At 35.9% G+C, this 21,884-nt stretch overlaps 1 protein-coding gene across 4 annotated transcripts in view; it reads left to right on the top strand.

Moving 5' to 3' along the window:
• Positions 1-21,884, top strand: part of LOC128986819 (uncharacterized) — a 31,936-nt gene that overhangs the window by 5,304 nt on the left and 4,748 nt on the right. For 3 of the 4 annotated variants that reach the window (XM_054407357.1, XM_054407361.1, XM_054407360.1), the window contains exons 3-11: positions 215-422; positions 1,758-1,999; positions 4,894-5,049; positions 7,797-7,938; positions 13,671-13,754; positions 15,501-15,619; positions 16,955-17,066; positions 19,779-19,964; positions 20,221-21,841. In XM_054407357.1, coding sequence (XP_054263332.1) covers positions 215-422; positions 1,758-1,999; positions 4,894-5,049; positions 7,797-7,938; positions 13,671-13,754; positions 15,501-15,619; positions 16,955-17,066; positions 19,779-19,964; positions 20,221-21,841 — 2,870 coding nt within the window. The remainder of the gene's footprint in view (positions 1-214; positions 423-1,757; positions 2,000-4,893; positions 5,050-7,796; positions 7,939-13,670; positions 13,755-15,500; positions 15,620-16,954; positions 17,067-19,778; positions 19,965-20,220; positions 21,842-21,884) is intronic. The other variant, XM_054407359.1, reaches the window with a different exon arrangement.

Genomic DNA, 21,884 nt, shown 5'->3' with positions numbered 1-21,884 from the left:
TGACTGAAGGTTATAGCCTTAATGCAATAAGTGAAGGTAGAGTGCAGAAATGGGTTGGATAGTGTAAAATGGCCATTAAAACCTTTTTTGTGGCCTTCTGTGAGAAGTCTTGGTAACTGGGCCGTAAAATGGGTTTGGAAAAACACATTTCCTTCGAAAATGACAACCTGTCTTAACAAGTTCTACAACTTTTAACTTTTGACTTGATTTTCAGGTTTGAAAATCGAGGTCTTTTGGCTGAATTAAGAGCGTACATGCGGCAACTGATGGTGAAAGCACTAGAAGAAAACAACAGCAATGGCAAAACAAAGTGGGCAAAGAAATCCTCTACTTCTCCAAAACTTCAAGCAATAAATTTGTTGGTCGTGGATTATTTATTTCATGAGAATTACTTTTACACAGTGTCAGTGTTTGCATCAGAGGTAAGTTAATATAAATATTGTTGTACCAATAGTATTTTACATTTACTATATAGGTTCATTAACACAAACTACATTATCCTAAACTTAGTTAGAGCCTAGGTACTTATAAACTGGTTTAGTTTTCTGTGGAGCTTTGTTCCAATCTTGTAATGGCACATCTTGTGTGTGAGAGATTTATTTTCATACAACATCTCTACTGTTAATTTGTGTCAATCAGGTTGACAAGTTATAAAGAAAAAAAATATTGAAGCACACCCCATTTCTATGTTGAATCTGCGGGGTAGCCAGTTTTACAATAAAAACTACCATAATTTAATTGAAACAATGTCAAAGTGTGTGGATGTCAATTAATCATTTATGTTGAATGAGTATTTTTGACCAAGCCAAAATGAAAGTACAAATTGTTATCTATAGCATATTAGAATTAAAACAAATGTCAAAATATCTAAAACTAAAGGGGAAAATGGAATTTTAACACGAACACTCTAAGATTGTAAATAGGTTTATCAAACTATGTTCTGTTTGCATTTATAATTCGCTCCCGATGGTCCATAGTGGTGGGATATCTACTACAGACAGAGCCGTATTTAGAATCTATGAGGCCCCCGGCGGCCCCTGTCTATATTCTAACTCTTCGAAGGTTAGAACTTAAGGGTTTAGAAATATACGTGATATTGCTTCAACTCAATGAATTGGCCGTTTGTTTCCAACAATCTGACAAACAAAAAGACCTAGGAGACTAGCTAATAAATAAAGTCTATTAATTTTTTGCGTGAGCACTGAGACGTCGTCTTAGTCAACTCCGATCACGGTGGAATCATGAATGACTCATGTAGCCACGGAGAAATGGTGAACATATTGTGTGGCCATGTAGACATCACCATCGTCTACCGCTGTCACAAAAACGTGACCGTCGTCTTGCGCTTTAGCGGAAAAATCATGAACATCTCTCACGCCTGTGTAAACGTCATCTTTCAAACATCATCGTCACCCGCGGTTTTCGAAAACGTGATCGTTATCTTGCACGATAGCGGCAAAATTTATGATTATCTCCCGCGGCCATGTAAATGTCATCTCCGTCTCTTGCGGGGTCGATAACGTATCGTCATCTTGCGCGATAGCTGCAAAATCATAAATATCTCCCGCGGCCGTGTAGATATTGACATTATCATCATTGTCTCCCGCGCTTGCGACCAAAAAATAAATTTGAGGCCCCCGGCAACCGCCGTGTCCCCCATTAGGGAAATACGGCCCTGACTACAGAATCCTAAATTCATTGACCTTAGATAGAAAAATTATTTTAACACTTTATATAATTTCCTCTTGACTGTTTAGGCTCATATCTTGGACAGCCTGCCTCAGTACTCCAGGTATGTGACAGAGAGTGTGCAGCAACGCAAGTGGGACCCATCACTGCTGCCTCGGTTCTCACGTCAGGAAACCGAGGACATTCTAGACACATTGCATCTACCCCCCTCCACCTCTCAGCTACGTCACACCGTAGACTGCTACCTGGGCAGTCAGGAGAGTCTGCTGGCTTGTATTGTGCGGACCATGGTCTCAGCCACGCCTCACAGGTTAGAAACAAAGACAATATCAATCAGTTGTTTCAGACACAATCTCAACATTTTCTATTAGAGAGATATGATTCAAACCAATCTATATAACGATCTGTTATACTCAGATTTTGCTATTTATTTAAAAGTATTTTGTGTGAGATACTGCGGAAAGGTCCATAAAAATACCAACTAACTGACTTTGTTTCCTTTATTAACAGTTGTACATTACTCTTTGTATTTTAGATAGAAGTCAACAAGGACACAGGTTGAAAATTTTTTACCTCAGTTTTTTTTCCCTGTCTTGAAAATTGGAATAACTTTAGCAATTTATAAACTGTCAGGAAAAACTCCAGTTATTAAAGAGCAGTTAATAATGTGTACAATGTGTTTTAATATAGATTTTCTGACATGTTTAATTAATTTTAGAGGAACCTCATCATGACTACAAGATAGTTTATTTTTAAAAGATAAAATTATTTTACTTTTTTAATTTTCATTTAAGTTTCTGGACTGGGTTACCGTACCTGGTTAATTCCTGTAGCTGGGTGTGAATTTAATCCTATTTTTTGTATCAATGTTTCAATGGCTCCAATAAAATTATTATTAATAAAAGTGTTTGAAATGATTAAGGGATCATTTTGTAATTAGTATTCCCCTTTTTCAGAACAGTGATTGAACTATTAGTTTTATTTGCATTTATTCCGGTTTTCCTATTTATTATTTCCCAAGTTTTCTTTGAAATATTGTCAGAGTTTTTAATTTTTTCATCATAAAAGCTTTTCTTCTGTCTTATTAACTTATTTTTATAATCTTCTTTCCTCTGCTTACAAATATGTAGAAGCTCATTATAAACTGTACATCTGGCTTGTTTTTTCAATTCCACTATTTCATTTTTTTCATGTATCAGATTTGAATCCATCTTCTCATTTTTGTTGTTTAAAATTTTTCTACTCTCTTTTTAGGTAAAAATAAATTAAAATATGTTGTCAAACACTGTAAACTTATCTTCTACATCGGCCATATACAAAGGTTTTCCTAATTGTTGCTGTTGTTGCAACTAGTTTAGACTTTCTACAAAGTCATCTTCAGGCGTCAAGGATATCAAAAGGGTGGTCACTTCATATGAAGTGACAACCTTTTCCACATTTGCTAGTGTCGCAACTAGTTTCGACTTTCTACAAAGTCATCCTCAGGCGTCAAGGATATGGAAAGGGTTGTCAAGTATCAGTAACAAAGCTACACACAGATCATCTCACAGCATTTTACACTCATACCTATTTTGGTTAAAATACGCATTTAGGGGGCGTCCCCATCTCAACTAATTGTTAATCTTAAGTATTATGGCCTTGGAAGATAAAAATATCGTCTTTAGACAAAACAAGAGAAATTTAATGACTGAACGAAGAGGGGTTGCTCAGGATTCAGAGTAAAGCCATTGACTGATAACAATTGTAAACAACAAACTATTCGCCTACATGAGGATTTCTGCTAGAAACACACAAATCTGTAAATGATGTTTGAAGTGGTGGTGTGAGGTTGTAACACTGTGAGAAAAAACAAATAAAAATGTGCTACGGGGTTTTTTTGTTGTATTTAATTGTAATTAAAATTTGAATATAATTATTTGGGTTCCAATGAGTTAAGTTAAGTTACCTCGTTTTTTATTTTATACTTAGGGTCTAGATTATTGCTGTACGGTAACCAGGAAAAATAAAAACAGAAAATTGAGAACAACAATGGACCTTTATTTAAACGTAATGATTTAAAAACTACTTACAGAATTCAAAAGCAAGCATAAGTTAAGATATTGATAAATTTAGAGATTGTTTACGAATTTTAAATAATTAGACAAGCCTATCTATCTGATTTTAAATTATTGATATGTGATTTGTGGCTTAACTAAATTAAATTAAATTAGATTAAATCTGGCCTGTTTGAGTGGTGATCTGAAGATTTCATCATTGACTACGGTTCCGCAGTTGAGCTGTAACTAGACGCCAGTCTCCCATTGTAGACGGTACGGTGATATCAGAACGAATAGGCCTAGTTCGATTTCCGCAAGATGTTTCTTTGATGCCGAGTCGACTCCGTCTTTGTGTAACTAGTAGAGGTTGAAGATACCCAACGTCGGTCTGAAGATAAGATGCAGCTAAGTCATCAAATCCACCCTCACCATAGACGGGAAATGTCGATGTATGTATCACAGGTACAACAGCACTATCCTATATTGTCGTTAGCAACGAGAACATCACACAAATCGGTTTCACAACACAGAAGAATACTATAGTGTGCACGACTTGGAAACACGTTTACTTCGTTCAATGCAACACAACTGAGTACTAATCATCCCTAGTAGCGGAGCCAAACAATAATACGTCCGTTCATCTACGGTGGTATACTTCGACTCTTGCCTTTTGCCTGCTCAACGCTTACCTGCTACACCTAACCCCTATGGTTCGAGCTCTCCCATTGGCTACCGAACTCACCCTCGGCTCCCGAACCTCCCCGAAGGTATACGAGACGGTTTTGCGTCATCTCATTGGCGCCATCTCTACAAGCCTGGCCCAACAGGAAAATTGTAGATACTCCTAGACTACATTTTGTCACGTAGGCCAAGTAAATTAATCGAATTATTTTTTATATTAAATATTATCAAATTACCCGTCACAAATGGAAGGTTGGAAAAAAACTAAGAAATGTCAATCAATCTTGGCTTATTTGAAAAGGCCTTAAAGTGTCATCTTGTATTAACATATATTTCAGTTACATTATTGCCCTTTTCTCATCACTTTTAAACAAATAGCCTATTTGTTTAACCAAAATGCTATCCAAACAACCTCCCTCTCTTTATTTAGATTCTAAACAGTTGTTTAAAGAGAGAGAATTTCACATAGCTTATTTTCTGTCGATAGCAGCCGTAGCTATCAAGAGGAGAGGATGGAGGAGATGGTAGAAGAGCGAGGTGTTATCAGCAGCCATCAGTTGTGGAGTGAGGAGATGCAGCAGCTATTGCTGATGGCTGGAGTTAAGCTCTCTCACATCCATCGCATGCAACACAAGTGGGCTCAGTATGTATCGTATCCATCGGGTCAGAGAAGTGGAATTAAAAACCACCCGGTTTTTTTTTTATAACCAGTAGATAAATGTAACATGCTGGTCTTTTTCGCTGCACTCTGATTTCAATTTATATAAAGAATATCTTTTAATCTTAATGTTAATAATGGTAAAGGAAAAACTATGATTTGCAGTAAAATATCCCCCATAACCATTGTAAACTCATTTAACTAGAGATTTTTTAACCATAGGGTTTGTGGGTTATTGTGTTTATAGACACATATAAATCTATAAAAGTGTTGGCCATCGGCCATTTTTGGCTTCTGAGAACCCTATATGAAAAAGTGCAGGTTTACCAGATCTGGGACTTAGCCATGCTACTCAAAAATAGCTAGCCTACTTTCAATAGGCCTAAAAAAATTGCTAAAATAAGCCAACAAGTAACTAGCCTTAATACTGTATGGAGTAATAAAGCTACTCTGTCCACTGAACTCTCTGGGGGTAATTAAACTTCAGGTTCAGGGAGCTAAATTACGCCTGTGAGATATGTAAAAAAAAAGTAATCTGTTTTTGTACTTATTTTAAATCATGAATAATTTTGTGGGAAAACATGGCCAGATGAGTAATAAGAAGTATTAACCTTGGGTGAGTAGGTTGGGGGAAGTTGAAAACCAGCAAAAAATTCTGTTCTAAAAAAAAATAAATACCTAAGAAAAGTTAGGCTTAGGATATTTCACATAATCTTTTTGCGACCCATAATTTCTTATAGCTATTGGTAAAGTATTCTATTAGCTAAGTTGTAATCTAACAAAAAACCACTAAGTGGTAACACTTTCCCCGCCAAGTCAGCAATCCAAAAAAGATAATAAATCATTACTTTTTCCGCCAAGAAAAACAATGTAATGTATGTAAGTTTGGCAACTTGGCGGCAGACTTTTGCTTGGATTTTTTTCATTGAAGTTACGTTCGTGGATAATTTCACAAATCAACTTCTCTAATTAATTAGTCCAACTAAGTATAATAATTTTGAGGTAATCAGTAAATATAAAACCATCACTATTACGAGTTTATGAAATGTGGCACAAATAAGGTCAAATTTTGTAAAATAAGCTCTCACCTAGCAATGTACTAATGGGAGAGATATTTGCTCGATGAAACTAGTTTTATGGTATTTTTTAAAGTGATCGAGCAAAAGTCTGCCGCCAAGTTGCCAAACTTACATACATTACATTGTTTTTCTTGGCGGAAAAAGTAATGATTTATTATCTTTTTTGGATTGCTGACTTGGCGGGGAAAGTGTTACCACTTAGTGGTTTTTTGTTAGATTTTATTTATTTTTGTAGAAAATTAACAGTTAAAATAAAAATCCTCCTTTCTCTGATATATAGACCACGGCACAACTACATCTCATTTAATTTCAATAATATTGTTTGTGTAGAACTAAATTCTACATTTTTTGTCTTATCTGCTTTAAACCGATTAAAAACTTTTTGACACACGTACCAAAATTAGTCTACTATTTAACAAACCCCCTGGGCTTAAACTCAGTTTCAAATTTCATCAATGGTCATCTTGAATAACATGAAATGCGTTGGTGTTACATAAGTGTTCTGATAATTAAACCCGTACATCTAAAGACTAGTGTAAATTGAGCCCTTATTAGAGAAGAAAAAATGTAATCAAACAGATAAAGTTTGTTAGAAATAGCATAAACAAAACAAATATTGAAAAACTCATCTATCCTAAATTTACATATCACTTTTTAATTGCTTGTTTAACATACGTAGAGTGATTTTCCCGATTGTTTTATTTGTTTTAGTGTATCAAAACATAAAACAAACCTTAATACTAGTACTAAGTTTCAAGTTCCTAGGTTTCATATGTTTTAATAAGTAGTATTAAACTGTTAAAAATGACGAGCTGCTGTACCAGTGTACCATCGGTACACTGCATTTTACAATGGAAAGTATCGGGGAATATCACTGCTCTAAGTAATTTTATATAGTAAGTAGTTCAAATCATTCGGTATACCTGAAAAAAAAACTTTATAAAAGTTTTAAAATAATTTTCAGCTGTTCCTATGAATTTCTCTAACATTTAAATTAAATGAGATTTAATCGCAGCTGGTCCTTCTTTTGTTTTTATTTTAATCCCATGTTATTTAAATGGGCCAAAATCGTACTTTGAGGGCTTGCCAAGGGTTTATGGGTCAACGCACCGACTTTAGACCCTCAAAAGGCACATCTACACGTTAAGGGCTTTCAAACAACATAAAAAACATTCAAATTGAGCCAGTGGTTTGGGCTGTAGGTCCGTCAACATTTAAGGAGAAGAAGGAGAACACGGAAAATTTGTGAATTTTCAAACTAGTTTTTCTGGCTCAAACACAACCGTTTTGTAAATTAGTTTTTTTTTATTTTGTTGAGAATGAGTGCCCCTATCCAGTAGATGAATAATTATTTTAATAGCTTTTGTTTCTTCAGAGCTATAGACGAGTAAAAAAGCCACTTTGTCACGTCATGTATATATATACACTGCAGCAGCTGTGTACCGCTGGGGGACTTGGCGGGGCGGAACGCTGCCGCGTTCCTTAATACAACACAGTCTTCACAAAACATTCAAAATTCTAATTTTGTTTGTAAAAATTACAAAATTTCTTGTAGCATTTGAGTTTGGTAAATTTTAAATTTTAGACTTGAGATTCAGTTTCAACACGTCACCAATAAACAAGTCTTAAAATTAATTATTTTACCTTGCTCAGGATAATAGAAAAAGAAAAGCAGCTTGTGAAGAAAAAAGCCGAGGAAGATTTTGCTGCCAGAGAAGCAGAATGGCAGCATGCATTAGAGGAGCGGCTGGAAGAAGAAAGGATAGATCTGCAAGAGAGGCAAAGTAGAGTTGAGGTAGAATATCAATTATTTATTATCAATTATCAATCATTGAGATGGGGACGCCTCCTAGGTGCGTATTTTAATCCAAATATGAGTGAAGGATGAGTGTAGAATGGTGTGTGATGACCTGTGTAGCTTTGTTACTGACTAATATCAGCGGTTTCATTAGTCAGGATCATTTATTTAAAGCCCAATGATCAGGAACAGCTGGGTCCAGTTTCAAAACATCAATAAGCCACTGACTTTTCTCAGGATCGAACCGGTGACCTTTTGATTACTAGGCGAGCACTATAACCACTAAGCTACCCAGAAAGTTCTATCACCAATAGAATAGATTGCACATAAAAGATGATGGTTTTGTCCATTGTGTACCTTTATAAATTAGCACTCAATAGTTATTTCTTATTTGTATAGTGTAGTTTGTTGTTTGTGTTGTGTAGTGGGTGAAGTGGCACTTTGCAGCAAAGGCAATTTACACTCGTGTTACACATTATATTATGTCTTTCAAACACTAAACAACACGTTTTAGGTTAGGTTAAATCCAAGCGTTGATTCGTTGATTGAAATGGGAAACATTGTAACAGCTGATCATAGTCGTAGTATCTTTAAGTGTTGCCAACCTATTTCCAAGAGTATACAGATTACGTGCATAATAAAAGCACGCTGTTTTGTGTTGTTTGGTTGGAAGTTGAAATACTGGTGTGCGACAAAAAAAGAGTGTGGCAAAACTGGCAAAAGTAAGTAAAGGCAGCAATAGCAACTTTCTGTATTATAATCAGAGCAAGTAATCCCGCTTTGCCCGGTGACTGTCGAAAAAATTATTTTTGTATGTTTTGCTATTTTATACAAACAGCTTTTAAAGTGGTTCAGTAGCAACACCTTTTGTTTTGCACAGATAATAATAAATTCATATCTCTCTAAATGCTGATAAAAGGTAAATGAGTGAAACATTCAATGAGACACAGTAATAAACACAAAAACATGTTGATAACGATATAATCATAATGTTATTATAATATGGAACTACAGTATTTTCTTCCGTAAAATCCACAGACAAATTTCATAATCAGTATTTAATGAACAGCTGATGTCCTCAACTCCAGCTGATTCTTTGTTGCCATATAGAGTAAAACAACTTCATTAGACCAACAAAACCTAAATTTAAATTATATTTTTTTTTACATTATTACACACAATTATCTCATAATTTATTTAAGACGGAAATGTATTATGAATCTCTTTTCTCAAAGCTTACAAATTTAGTGAACATTGTATAAGGGATTGAGTTTAGCTAGCTAACCCAAGATAAACAATAAATAGTCACAAAATATAAATCTGGAATTTTGTACAAGTATAAGCATTATTGGAGAGATGACAGTTTCTTCCATTTTATCTTCAATGTTCTAATCTGTACGTAAAGAAGCCCTCTATTACATAACATCAGTGTTAAGGGGTCGGTGTGGCCATTTATTTTGTAACTATTAGCCTCGGAGAGTTTTTGAAAGTGATTAACTTGAACTAAATTATCTGAAAACAATAAAAATAAACAACAAATTTACATTGTTTATTTTGTCCTGGTTTACAACCTATTCAGTGGACTAAAGTTAAATTGTACGGAAATATTTTAGTGAAGATAGACTGAGTCTACCTTTACTGTAGACCATAATAAGTATTTTTATCATGATAGAAATCAAATGCTCAACTATCTCCCGGCCTTTCAACCAACACTATTTACAAACTTGTCCCTCAATGCATTTTGATAACCTATCCAAGCAAAGAGATTTGATTAAAAAAACACCCTGGCTAATCAGCCATCACTAATCCACAAAAATGTCATCCAAGATTTTATGTTTTGTGGTGAACAATTGATTGATGGTTTGATAATGTTAGATGAATTGTGTGCTTTTTACATAGACATAGACATAGACATAGACTTTATTTGCACAAAACATTCCATACATGTCATAACATTTAGAATAGGTGCATTGTCAAAATTAAATCCATACATAAAATATTTAAAATTAAAACTTTTAACTTAAAACTATAAACACTAAAAAAAAAAAAAATTCTAAATTGTAGTTCTGTAAAAATCTTCAATTGAGTAAAAAGCCTTGTCAATAAGAAAATTATCTATTGTATCTTTAAATTTGGTTTTGGTTAGTGACTTATAGCATGATGGCGGAAGCACATTGTACAATCTCAGCCCAGCGTACAATGGAGATTTTTCATATAGGGTCAAACGGTGTCTGGGGAGTCTAAATATATTTTCATTTCGGGTTTCATACCTGTGATTAAAATGTATTGTTTCTGGTAGCTCATTTTTAACTGAATGTATGTAATTTAATAATTCTAGTATATACAACCCCGTTAATGTATGAATTCTTAAATTTTGAAAATGTTTCTTACAAGAACTGCGTGGATGAGAGTTGGTAATAATACGAATAATACGTTTTTGTAACCTGAATAAAGTTTTAATACCAGTAGCTTGACCCCATAAAATTATGCCATATCTTAACACTGACTCCACATAAGCATGATAAACTACTTTAAGTGTCTCAATAGAAACACAGTCCCTTAAATGTATGAATAAAGATGATATCGACCTAATTTTGTTACGTAAATAATTCAAATGTGAATCCCATTTAACTGCGTCATCTACGTAAACCCCTAAGAATTTATGAGCTTCAACTAAATTAAAGGAACAGTTTTCCATATTTTTGTGTCTAGTAGAAAATTTATCTATTTAGACTCGAGGAATACACAAGTAGTATAATAGAGGATCACCAGGCAGGATTTGTAAAAGGGAGATCTACAATGGACCAGATTCACATACTTAAACAAGTTATTAGTAAGCACTGGGAATACAATAAAGAAGTACATGGGCTTTTCATTGATTTTTCGAAGGCCTATGATAGCCTTGACAGGGGAAGAATATATCAGCAGATGGAAAAGTTTGGGATCCCCAGAAAACTAATAAAACTAGTAGAAATGTCCTTGAATGAATCAAAATGCAAAGTAAAAATAGATGGAGAGTTATCAGAAAGCTTTGAAGTAAGAACAGGCGTAAGGCAAGGTGATGGAATGTCACCTATACTATTTAACATAGCCTTAGAAGAGGCCCTCCAACAAGTAAGACAAACAAATATAGGTTTAGAAATGGGAACAAAAATAAACATCCTAGCTTTTGCGGACGATGTAGTAATTCTGTCAAAAAAACAGAAATGACCTAGAGGAGCTAACCAGACTGTTCATAAAAAAATCAGAAAAAATGGGCCTAAAGATTAATGATGAGAAGACAAAATATATACACTTCACGAGACAGCCAAATGAAGTGAGGACAAATGAAATTAGTATAGATGGACATACTTTTGAAGTTATTGAACAATTTAAATATCTAGGGGTAATTATATCAAGCAGCAATAGTGAAGAAATGGAAATAAATTATAGGATTGCTCAGGCCAATAAATGTATGTATTGTAAGAAATTGTTGACTTCAAAGATTCTCTCACATAAAACGAAAATAAAAATATATCATAGTATAATTCGACCAGTATTAACATATGGAGCTGAAACTTGGATTTTAAATAAAAAAGAAGAAAACAAAATGATTGTTTTTGAAAACAAAATTTTAAGAATGATATATGGACCAATACAAGAAAATGGAGAATGGAGAAGAAGGCATAATAGGGAGATAAGGAATATGTACAATGATTATGATGTAGTAGCACACGTGAAAGCAAGGAGAATAAGGTGGGCAGGACACGCACTACGGAGAGAACGAGGTTCACTACTAAAAGAAGCAAGTATAGGAAAGCCAGAAGGGAAACGACCATTAGGAAGGCCCAAGAAGAGATGGTGGGATAGTGTTTCCAAGGACGTCAGAGAAGTGGGGGCAGAAGTGGAAGAGGCAGAAGATCGAGAGAGATGGAAAGCAGTTGTTGGTGCGGCCAAATCCCGCCTTGGGCATAAATGGCCATGGGAGTGAGTGTGAGTGAGTGAGTAGAAAATTTAATAATATTTGTTTTTTCAACATTAAGTTTTAACCCATTTTCTAAAAACCATTGCTCCATGTCCTTAACCACACTTTGCAGAGAAGAAAACATTTCAGTTGTATTATTATTTTTGATCAAAGCAGTAGTGTCATCGGCAAAAAGAATTAGTTCTTTATTAATAGCTTTTGGAAGATCATTAATGTAAATAAGAAAAAAAAGTGGGCCCAATACTGAGCCTTGGGGAACACCTGTGGATATAATTTCCCATGGTGAATAATGTTTGTTGTTATCTTCTAAAATTAAAGTTCTTTGTTTTCTTTCAGAAAGGTAAGATTGTATTAAAGAAAAGCAACTTCCCCCAATCCCATAATCAATAAGTTTTAGCAACAGGAGTGAGTGATCCACACAATCAAAAGCCTTAGACAGGTCACAGAAAACACCTGCTGTGGCCTGAGACCTGTCCAAGGCCTCTGCAATCTCATTAACAAACTGAGTAAGAGCAGAAACTGTGCTTAAGTTTTTTCGGAAACCAAATTGTTTATTGTAAAATAAATTATTACTTTCAAAATAATTAACTAGTCTATAACTTATTACTTTTTCAAATATTTTAGAAAAATTACTTAATACTGATACTGGACGGTAGTTATTAATATCTGATTTTGAACCTTTCTTAAAAACGGGAGAAATTTGGGAGTACTTGAGTTGATCCGGAAAAATACCATTCTTTAAACACTGATTTATAATAAGAGATAAGGGTTCAGAGATAATGTCAGCAGCAGATTTGATCAATTTAATTGGGATTTCGTCCCAGCCTACCGAAATTTTGATCTTTAGAGAAAGGATAATCTTTTTTATTTCATCTTTATTAGTGGGGCTAAGATTGCACAATGTAACCCCACCATCACTGCAGTATGATTTTACAGACGAATGAACACCATTGACAGAAGCCTTTTTTACATTCAGATTAATAACTGTATTACAGAAAAAACTGTTAAAAAGCTTAGCTACATCATCAGGATTTTCAACAGTGGTTTGGTTTGTATCATCTTTTAAAATAATTTTGTATCTTTGAGTACGGTTTAAACCCAGTTCATTGTTAACAATTTGCCAAGCTGCCTTAGACTTGTTTTCAGATTTTCTAATTAGGTTATTATTTGAGAGAATTTTTGAATTTTTTACAACTTTATTAAATATTTTTTTGTATTGCTTTACATAGGATAAAAACTCTTGGTTTCTACTAAACTTGGCTTCCAAGTGCAATTCTCGTTTCCTCTTACTGGAAATTCTTATACCTTGGGTCACCCAATTCAGAGTAGATTTATTAGTTTTAGCATTCTTTTTTAGTGATTTAACAGGAAATATATGATTGAAAGATAATAAAAAAATTCTCAAAAAACTATTGTAATTTTCATTGGGGTTTAAAGCGGGGTTAAATACAAAATTATTATTAGTGCTCTGTAGATATTTGCAAAATTCATCTGTATTTCTATCAGAGATGATTCTTTTCTTAAAAGAACTAGAAGTATTCTTGATGGTTTTACACTTGGCTAGCTTAGGAAGGTTTATAAATATAGCATTGTGATCAGAAAGACCTAACTCAGTGTTTAACCTGTAATGGCAACTAAACGTTTTGGGTGTGATAAAATTATCCAAACAAGTAAATGAAGTATTTGTTATTCTAGTTGGCTCCTCAAATTGAAAACAAAAACCATTACATTCTACTGAATCTAATCGTGTAACACAATGTCTCAGTTACGAGAGCAGAGCTTGGCAACACTGGCTGATCAACTGTCAACAGTCCACAAAGATGTCACATATCGGCTCTCTCAACTCCAGGTAATGAAGTCATTTTATTTTAATATTTTCAATTAGTTTTTGTGTTTGTATTGCTTTTGGTTCCTTGGCTATCTGCAGTCGTCTCAGTCTGAACCTTCCTCGCTTGCTTCCTTGAGCAGTTATTTCAATGACAAGTCAGGCAGTAGCACATTGCTGTTTTTTTTTTCAAACAGAATTTTAATTATGAAATGTATAATTAAATTTACAAGTTCAACAAAGCCAATATATAATAATTTTATTTTATTTCCTAAAGAATTGTAATTGTTTCTCATCACAATAAATAGGGTCATAGGAAAGGAAAAAATATTTACTAAAATTGTGAACAAACATCTATTCACATATGCGGCTTTTACAAAATGTAGTTAGATCAAATTTTGTATATTTTCTTTTTTTTTCACAAACTTTGCAATTGTGATGAAAAACAATCAACATCCTACATCACTAAAAAAGTTGTTAAGTTATTGTAAGATGTTAAGGTGTTCTGAGAGGCCACTGAAATAGCTGAGTAAAAAAGCATTTGGGTTTCGGACCAGGTAAAAAACAGCAGGTAGACAAAATTCAAATTTAGTTTATACAAATTATAAAAGGTTTTGCAATGTTTGATATATCAACTCTATCCCTTTTGTTAAAGTAGACACATCAAATAGGCTTTCTAAAACTAACTATTGTACTTAGTTATGTACAGGGTGACAATTAAGTCCTAGGATGACTTTATAACTTTAAAACAAAAAGATAATATCACAAACAAATTTGGAACACCATAACTGGTAATAGTAAGCTACTTTTTTGTGTACACGGTGATCAGATGTCACCTATGGGGGAAGGCATATATACATATACGTACATCAAACTAAAGGACTTGTTGAACTAAAAACAATGCTGCAAACTGGATCTCAAATGGACAACCGTATCAAATATGGCAGCGGTTCAAAGATTTCTTGAATATGCCATTTTGAATCTTAAAACTGGTGCAATTTTTTACTCAGTTGTTCTCCTGAGCTCAAATTTGTGGCATTGTATTCTACTTATAAAGACTTTTAGTTTGATGTGTATATCGATATATGCTAACATTTATGATTTTCTTCAGACTTCTAGTGTATTGCAAATGCAATTCATCTTTGAACAGCTGTCATTTTTGACTTGATTAACCATTTGAGGTCCGGTTTGCAGCTTTGCTTTTAGTTCAACAAGACATTTAATTCGATGTGCATATCAACCTATGCTTACCTTTAAGATTTTCAACTTACTCCCTTTGGGCCGTCCATGGGTGACATCCAATCACCAATCATCACCTTAATTGTCACCCTGTATATTATGTAAGTTATTATATTCTCAAAGAAAGGTAGCAGCCTCCCATCCCAAAACATAAATTCAGTAATAATGATGATGTTTATCATGATTTATTGAGAAACATGTTGAAAGGATTAAAATTATAGATAGATGTCTCCATGACAGACAATGGGCAGAACACAGCTCCTGATGTTACACTGCACTGCGCCTGCAGACTGTATGTTGGCATGGTAAACATTTCGTAGCGATCCACTGTAAACATCCAGCCTAGCCTATTTGAGGAAATGTGTTTTCTCAATCTTTACATACATTTACATTGAAGCACATGCAATTTTTTATCTATAGTTACACACCAGAGGCCCCGAATGTATATTTCTCTACACACCAAGGCTATGAAACAACAGGTATTAATAAGCTGGTCAGCACAGACTAGATGTCTAATAAGGTCCTTGACAGTTGCAGAACCAACAGTTGGATGAGAGGAGGCTCCAGCAAGAGCAAGAACAGCTACACTTGCAGCACGAGACAAGAGAACAGGAGCTTGTAGTAGAAAACATTGACTGTGTTCCTCCCATGTATGTACTAGTGGCTTTCCATAGCCACCCCAAGTTTCTAAGTAGATCATCAAATAATAGCACAGTACCAACACCTAAAACTAAAGCGGCCCACACACTGGGGCGCTTGTGCGCGCACATGTGACAAGCAAACAGCTCGAGTCGCATGTGCCCCGTTGTGTGGGTAAATGTGCCCATGCTAGCGATGCACATGCGAGGCGCCTGGTACCTGCCGCCGGACGAGCATCGTTACAATTGCGCAAGTTTGTAACGATGCACGCCAGTCTGTGGGTAACCGAGGTACATGTTTGTGAAATAGCAGCAATATCGCAAATCGAGAACTACTAGGTCTGTGCCTGCGTGGCTCACAGTGGTTGTTCAACATTCACCGCCCCATGTATTTTATTTGTCCTTGTTTGTTAGGTTATTGACTTCTTTGTTGTGCAGTTAAGATGTCCTTCAATGGCCAAAGAAAGTTTTGGTCTGATTTAATCGAGCTTTATAGATCATAGACCTACGTGTTTGGAGGATGTCAAAAGTGTAAATTTTGTCAAACAAATACTGTACACGTGAAAATAAGGTATGGAGGTATCGATAACAAAATGCAAGGAAGTTTGTAATGTAACCCAGTTTCAAAAACAGTTTTAATAAGTTACCTTATTGTTTTGTGTTGCCTTGAGTTCTTGATATTTTTGTTTCAAGATGCGCATTTCGCCACAGGTTGTGGCATTGTCAGAGGTCACTATTCTATCCTTACATCTTAATATATACAAAGTTTATGTACACGAGAGTCACTGTACCGGTTGTCACATCGTGCTATTGTAATGAATTATATCTGACGTAATATTTGCTATGTACAATGAAGGGAAATACAATTTGTTTTATTATTTATTATTTCAGCGTGTATTGTGAGTAGAAACATAACAAACCTCCAGTATCATGAACCCTTGTCCATATACCAAGCCATTATGTAGAATAGTTATGATAAATTGCATGTACTGTTTGGTAAATTTTGTTCACTTCATCGTGTTTTTTTACCGTTCCAAATACTGAAAGTATAGTAATTAGGCCATAGTTGATTCTCAATACCAATACCATTATCCAAGGATCGGTGTTGTCAAGAATCATAATAGATTTTATAAATAAATTTTACTACTTAAATATCTTTAATAGTTGTAATACTGTGATATAAAATAATTGTGATATTTTATCTGAAACAAAATTGCATTAAGGTAAACCCAATCTTGGTAATACGACATTGTTGGTAAACGCTGGTCCCTCTCCTATCAATGGACAACTGTACTTAAGTTTTAATTTGATTATATACTGTGATCCTGTTCTTTTGTTCTGTTACAGTCCAAGTGTTTCCAGATTTAGAGAGCAAGTTCCTGTTCAACCAAGTAGTAGAGTTGCTGAAGCTGAACGAAGCAGCCTCTCGATACCTTCTACCAAAGAAGCTATTGTTCAGGTATAAACTTTGCCAAGATCAGCAAACCTTGAGTGTTTCAGAAGCTAGTGGGTCTTAAGGCTCTAGAGCCACATTAGTGGCGATCGTGGGCCAAGAGATACCTGTAATGATATGGAGCATATTAGCTGTGGCCAGTCACCGCGATGGGGCGTGGGTGAGCCACTTGAGTCGTGCACCCTTCCTTCTTGTGGCAGTGACAGGCGACTCGACTGTGTCTGTGGTAGCGGACTATTGGTCGCTACAGCGCTTATTATACTGTGCCACTGTTGTCTGGCAATTTTGTTTATTTCATACTTAACTAAGCTATCAACATTTCAATAAAAAAACACACCTCAACCTTCCCTGTATCAGCAAACCATTGTACTCACTAAAATTAATGTTATTTAAATAGGAAATAAATCTGACAATTTTAAGGGAATATGCTGGTAGAAATCTAGTCAGGTAAATAGAAATTTGCTTAGTCTGCAGGTTTGCGGGTTTGTCAGGCGGGGTTTTTTTTTAAGTTAACCCCTTGTGGTCGAATGCCGAGTATAGGTCGCCGGGCGCCATTTTCCGACTGCTCAAATGGCAACCTATACTCACAGAAAAATGAAAAAAAAGTTCAACCTCAAAGGGTTAAAGAGGTTAAGTTTAAAATTGCTACATTACATAAGAATATTGTGTGCTGACTTTAACTACCAAAGTAGCCTGAATAAAAAATTAATTGGTTAAATTGGGGCGTTCTTAGTCCTAGTGGACGTAAGCCACAAATGGGCTTTTTGCACCCTCCACTTGATAAACCTGAATTGATTGATGGTTTGCTTGATCAGCCTATGAGCTCCTCTTGAGGAAGTTGTCTGCCCCTTGTCATTGTTTCAAGAATACTTTCCTTTACCTCATTCAGAGCTGTGCAGTCGTAGAGTAGATTATATACAGTATCCTTGGAAAGACTTAACCCTTCCCGGACGGGCGAAATCATGGCATAGGACGGGAAAAAATTAGAGGAAAAAATAAAAATAAATTTTTGATATTTGTGTTTTGTTATACAAGTATACATAAAAGAAACACAGTAGAACACATCATACTGTCAAAATAATTTTATCGTTTTTAACTATGCGGATATATCCTCGGATGAGTAGAAATACACCGGATATATCCGCCACCCGTCTTTGAAGATATGACCATGACAACGTTAGGCAATAAATAAAGAACAATATGTAAACAATAAATAGAGAAAACGTAATGTTGAGCGCGAAACGTCGAGGGGGAGAGCGTAGGAGTGGTGGTAGGTGTGCGCGGGGGGGGGGGGGGGGGGGTGAGGCGCAGGAGAGGGGTTAGCGCGGTAGAGAGGGGGGAGAGCGCAGTCATGGAAAGAGCAGGATAGTGGCGCCTTGGTTCCGCGAAACATCTGGTTACTGCTCAAGCACCTGCCAGTCTGTCTGAAAAGAAGGCGGATATAACCGCTTCCCGTCCGGAGCATCAAAAACCATATGCGGATATATCCGTCACCCGTCCTTTGTCACCAAAGACTTATGCAGATATATCCGTCACCCGTCCGGGAAGGGTTTGTAACGACCCAAAACCCGTCAAGGGGTAAAAAACCGATTTTTTAAAAGTTTCATATTAAATATTATAATTGTCTACGTTCGGGGTAAGCCGCGCCCGCGTTGTCAGCGGCATCGTAGGGGCAAGGGTCCTACGTCATCGTAGAGGGGATGACGCTAGTCACCTACCCCGCCGCCAGGGGCGATGGCAAAGAAGGACCAGAAGAGCAGACCTCACGATCAGTCGTCCATCTGCTACCGTACCGTCAGTACGCTTGCTGTTTGGAGACAATCCAACAGTCTATAACCTCCTAAATTCTGGTCAATTAAAGATTTCCCCCATTCCTGGTAGAATCATAAGTCATCAGGTTAGTGTGCTACCGAATTTATTTTGTTTAATCTCATTTTAGAGAAGTTTTATTATTTTTATTTTACTGTGCCGCAGTCGCGCGCACCCCGCACGCTTTTTCACGTACGAGCACACTACCTTTTGTCTTAAACCAGCTTCGGAAATCAGTTAAGTTGCCGGAACGGTTTACGTACGACTTACCTCGTTACCCCGGACCGTCCTACGTAAATTTGGTTTAAAAACCCCGTATCGACTCTGGTGATCGACCGAGTCTAATTTTCCCGACAAGTTTACTTTGGTGATTACCAAGTATAACGACCGAGTCTCGTTTTATATTAGTTAAGTTTCTAATTAATTAGGTTATTCGCATTCATCATAGGTTATTCAAAATTCTAAATTTAACTTGACATATTTTCCGAGTGGCTATGATGAGCACTTGCTAAAGGTAAGCTTAACATTGTAAGCATTATTGTTGTAATTAATATTCTGAGCCAATAAACTCGAAACGATCATTAATTAACGAACACGTTAGAGTCCTGGACTATCTCATTGTAGGCTAAGCTATCTGGACAAATTTAAGGTGTGACCTAATTTCAGGTGAGACGACAATTACGTACTTTAAAATCTCAATTTTGTCTCTCAACCCGAAATTTCGTCATAGGTTAATAGAAATTCTACAGAAAGGATGTAATCTCATAAAATTTGAGGCTGATGTGACATTCGCCAACTTGTCAGCCACCTTGTTCCCTTCTATCCCCGAGTATCCAGGGACCAGACATAAGTGTCACCGTGTTGTACCTGCCAAGGGCAGACACTGTTAACTAAACTGTTAATTTACAGACAACAGAGGTAGAAGACATCAGAGTTTCTGCCTCCACACAAACGCTAATCAACGCTGTCACAATGTCTACCCAGACTGTGATTGAACCTGTTGTTGCCTTCACCCAGACCATTGACACTGAGGACCATGTACTGCAGACCTCTTTTGACCAGCAAGACCCAGAGCTACTTGCGCAACTGGAGCAGGCAAGTACAAATGTCGCTATGAATACGATTTTTGATGGTAGCTTAAGAAACCTTTTTAGTGATCAAACCTTGCTCAGATGCAAGTGATGCTATAACTTCATGGAAGCTTCTGAAAACTACATTCTTATCTTTTATCATAATGAATTGCAGTTAAAGCTGTATTGGAAATATATATAGTTAGTTTAATAATGACATAGTTATAAAACTATTACTTTAGGTTTATAGATTTTTTTTACATTATTAAATTATGTTCTAGGCTAGAGGAAAAATCAGTGAACTTCAAGAGGAGAATGTTGAGTTGAGAGCCCATGTACTGCAACAACGTCACCGCATTGATGAGTTAACCAATAGAGCTGCAAACCTCTCTAGTCAGTTGGAGGAGTCTCAGATAGCAATGACAGTGTTGAGAGGGAGAGATAGTGCAGTTGTTACATCAGCTCTCTCAACCCCGACTCCTCCTCCTGTGATCATAGCCCCGACATTTGGTTACCGTACACCCCAAAGACAGGGAGGTGGAGAAGAATCTTTATTTGCCCCTAGACCTCAACAAGCTGCACCTAGAGTAGATGGTAGAAGAAGGCCTCTAAGATTTTCCTTCAGTCAGCAAGCTTCTCCAAACTCAGAAGAATCTAGTCCAACAGATGAAGTAATTCAGAATGCCAGAACAAGAATTGAGCAGCTGCAGCAAGAAAGTATTTTAATACGAAGAAATTTTCAGGATTTTCAAAATCGTTTACTAATTTCAGATTCTGTAATGTTTCCTCCATTACTTCCTTCAAGAGCATCTGATTCAGTAATGAGGGTAAGAAGAAGTGAAATTAGACCTAACTTTTCTACAGATAGATCTCATCCCCACTTTTCACTTGGCAGTGTTCAAAGACAAGGGCAAAATCATCATCAATATAATGAAAACCAAGACTCTAGTAGTGAGATTTACGATACAGTGGGAGCTGAAAGCATTTCAAACTCAAGAAGATTATTCAATCAGAGGAACATCAGGCATTTTGAGAGATGGAAGCAATTCAAAAAGAAATTCCAAAAACGTGAAGGTTATAAAAACTATAGTAAACGTAGCCAAAAGGCATTAAACAGTACTACATCTTCAGAGGACGATGATGTAGTAGGTGGACAAGGTTCCAGAAAGCAGGGTGGTAACCAGGATAAAAATGACATTGGTTCTATCAACGTCAACAGTAAAATCCAACAATCACAAGATCACCATCCAAGGTTAGGCAAACAAAATATCTTTGATGATGGAACTGCCAAGAAGGAAAGTGCTTCTAGAGACAAAGAAGGCCCATCAAATCTAACGTCAAAAGTAAGAACTCATCTAGACATGGCAGCTGATAATGAAATGTTAACAGTTTTATGTCCAAGTAAAGCAGATAATGGAATTGAGCTTGATCTTGAGCGTTCTGCAAAGCTTATTGAAAGTGTAAAGGTTCTTTTAGATGCTCAAAGTATCAAGGAATCTGTTGCCACTACAATGTCCAATGGAAGCTTAGCAGTAGAATCATTGCCTCGAGATTCCGTCAGTAACCCGCAGATTGACATTGGAAATATAGATGGTACCGTTTTAACAGCACAACATAGTGATTCTAAAAATAATGACAAACAGTTAATTATGTCTACGAACAAAAACAACACAACAGATAATATTGCAACTTCATTACCAACACAGACTTCTTCTAGTAAACAAGAAACACACACTGCTGTTTTTCAAGAAACTCAAGCAAATAAAAATCTACAAAAAATAGACATTATAAAGGATTTATCCCTGCATGATAACAAGCCTGAAAATGTTCTCTCCACTTTACCTGAATCAAATGCCGAAATTGAAGATGTATTGGCTTTAGACATTGGCATATCTTCATCTGGTAAGTGCAAACGTTATTATGGTATTTTAGCGAATTTCCCATA

The sequence above is a fragment of the Macrosteles quadrilineatus genome, unplaced genomic scaffold, assembly GCF_028750875.1.
Source record: "Macrosteles quadrilineatus isolate MER2022 unplaced genomic scaffold, UCM_ALF_1.0 Scaffold_2__2_contigs__length_208266976, whole genome shotgun sequence".
Taxonomy (NCBI): domain Eukaryota; kingdom Metazoa; phylum Arthropoda; class Insecta; order Hemiptera; family Cicadellidae; genus Macrosteles; species Macrosteles quadrilineatus.
The sequence above is the reverse complement of the archived record's forward strand: the minus strand, read 5'-3'. Positions and strand labels throughout refer to the sequence as shown.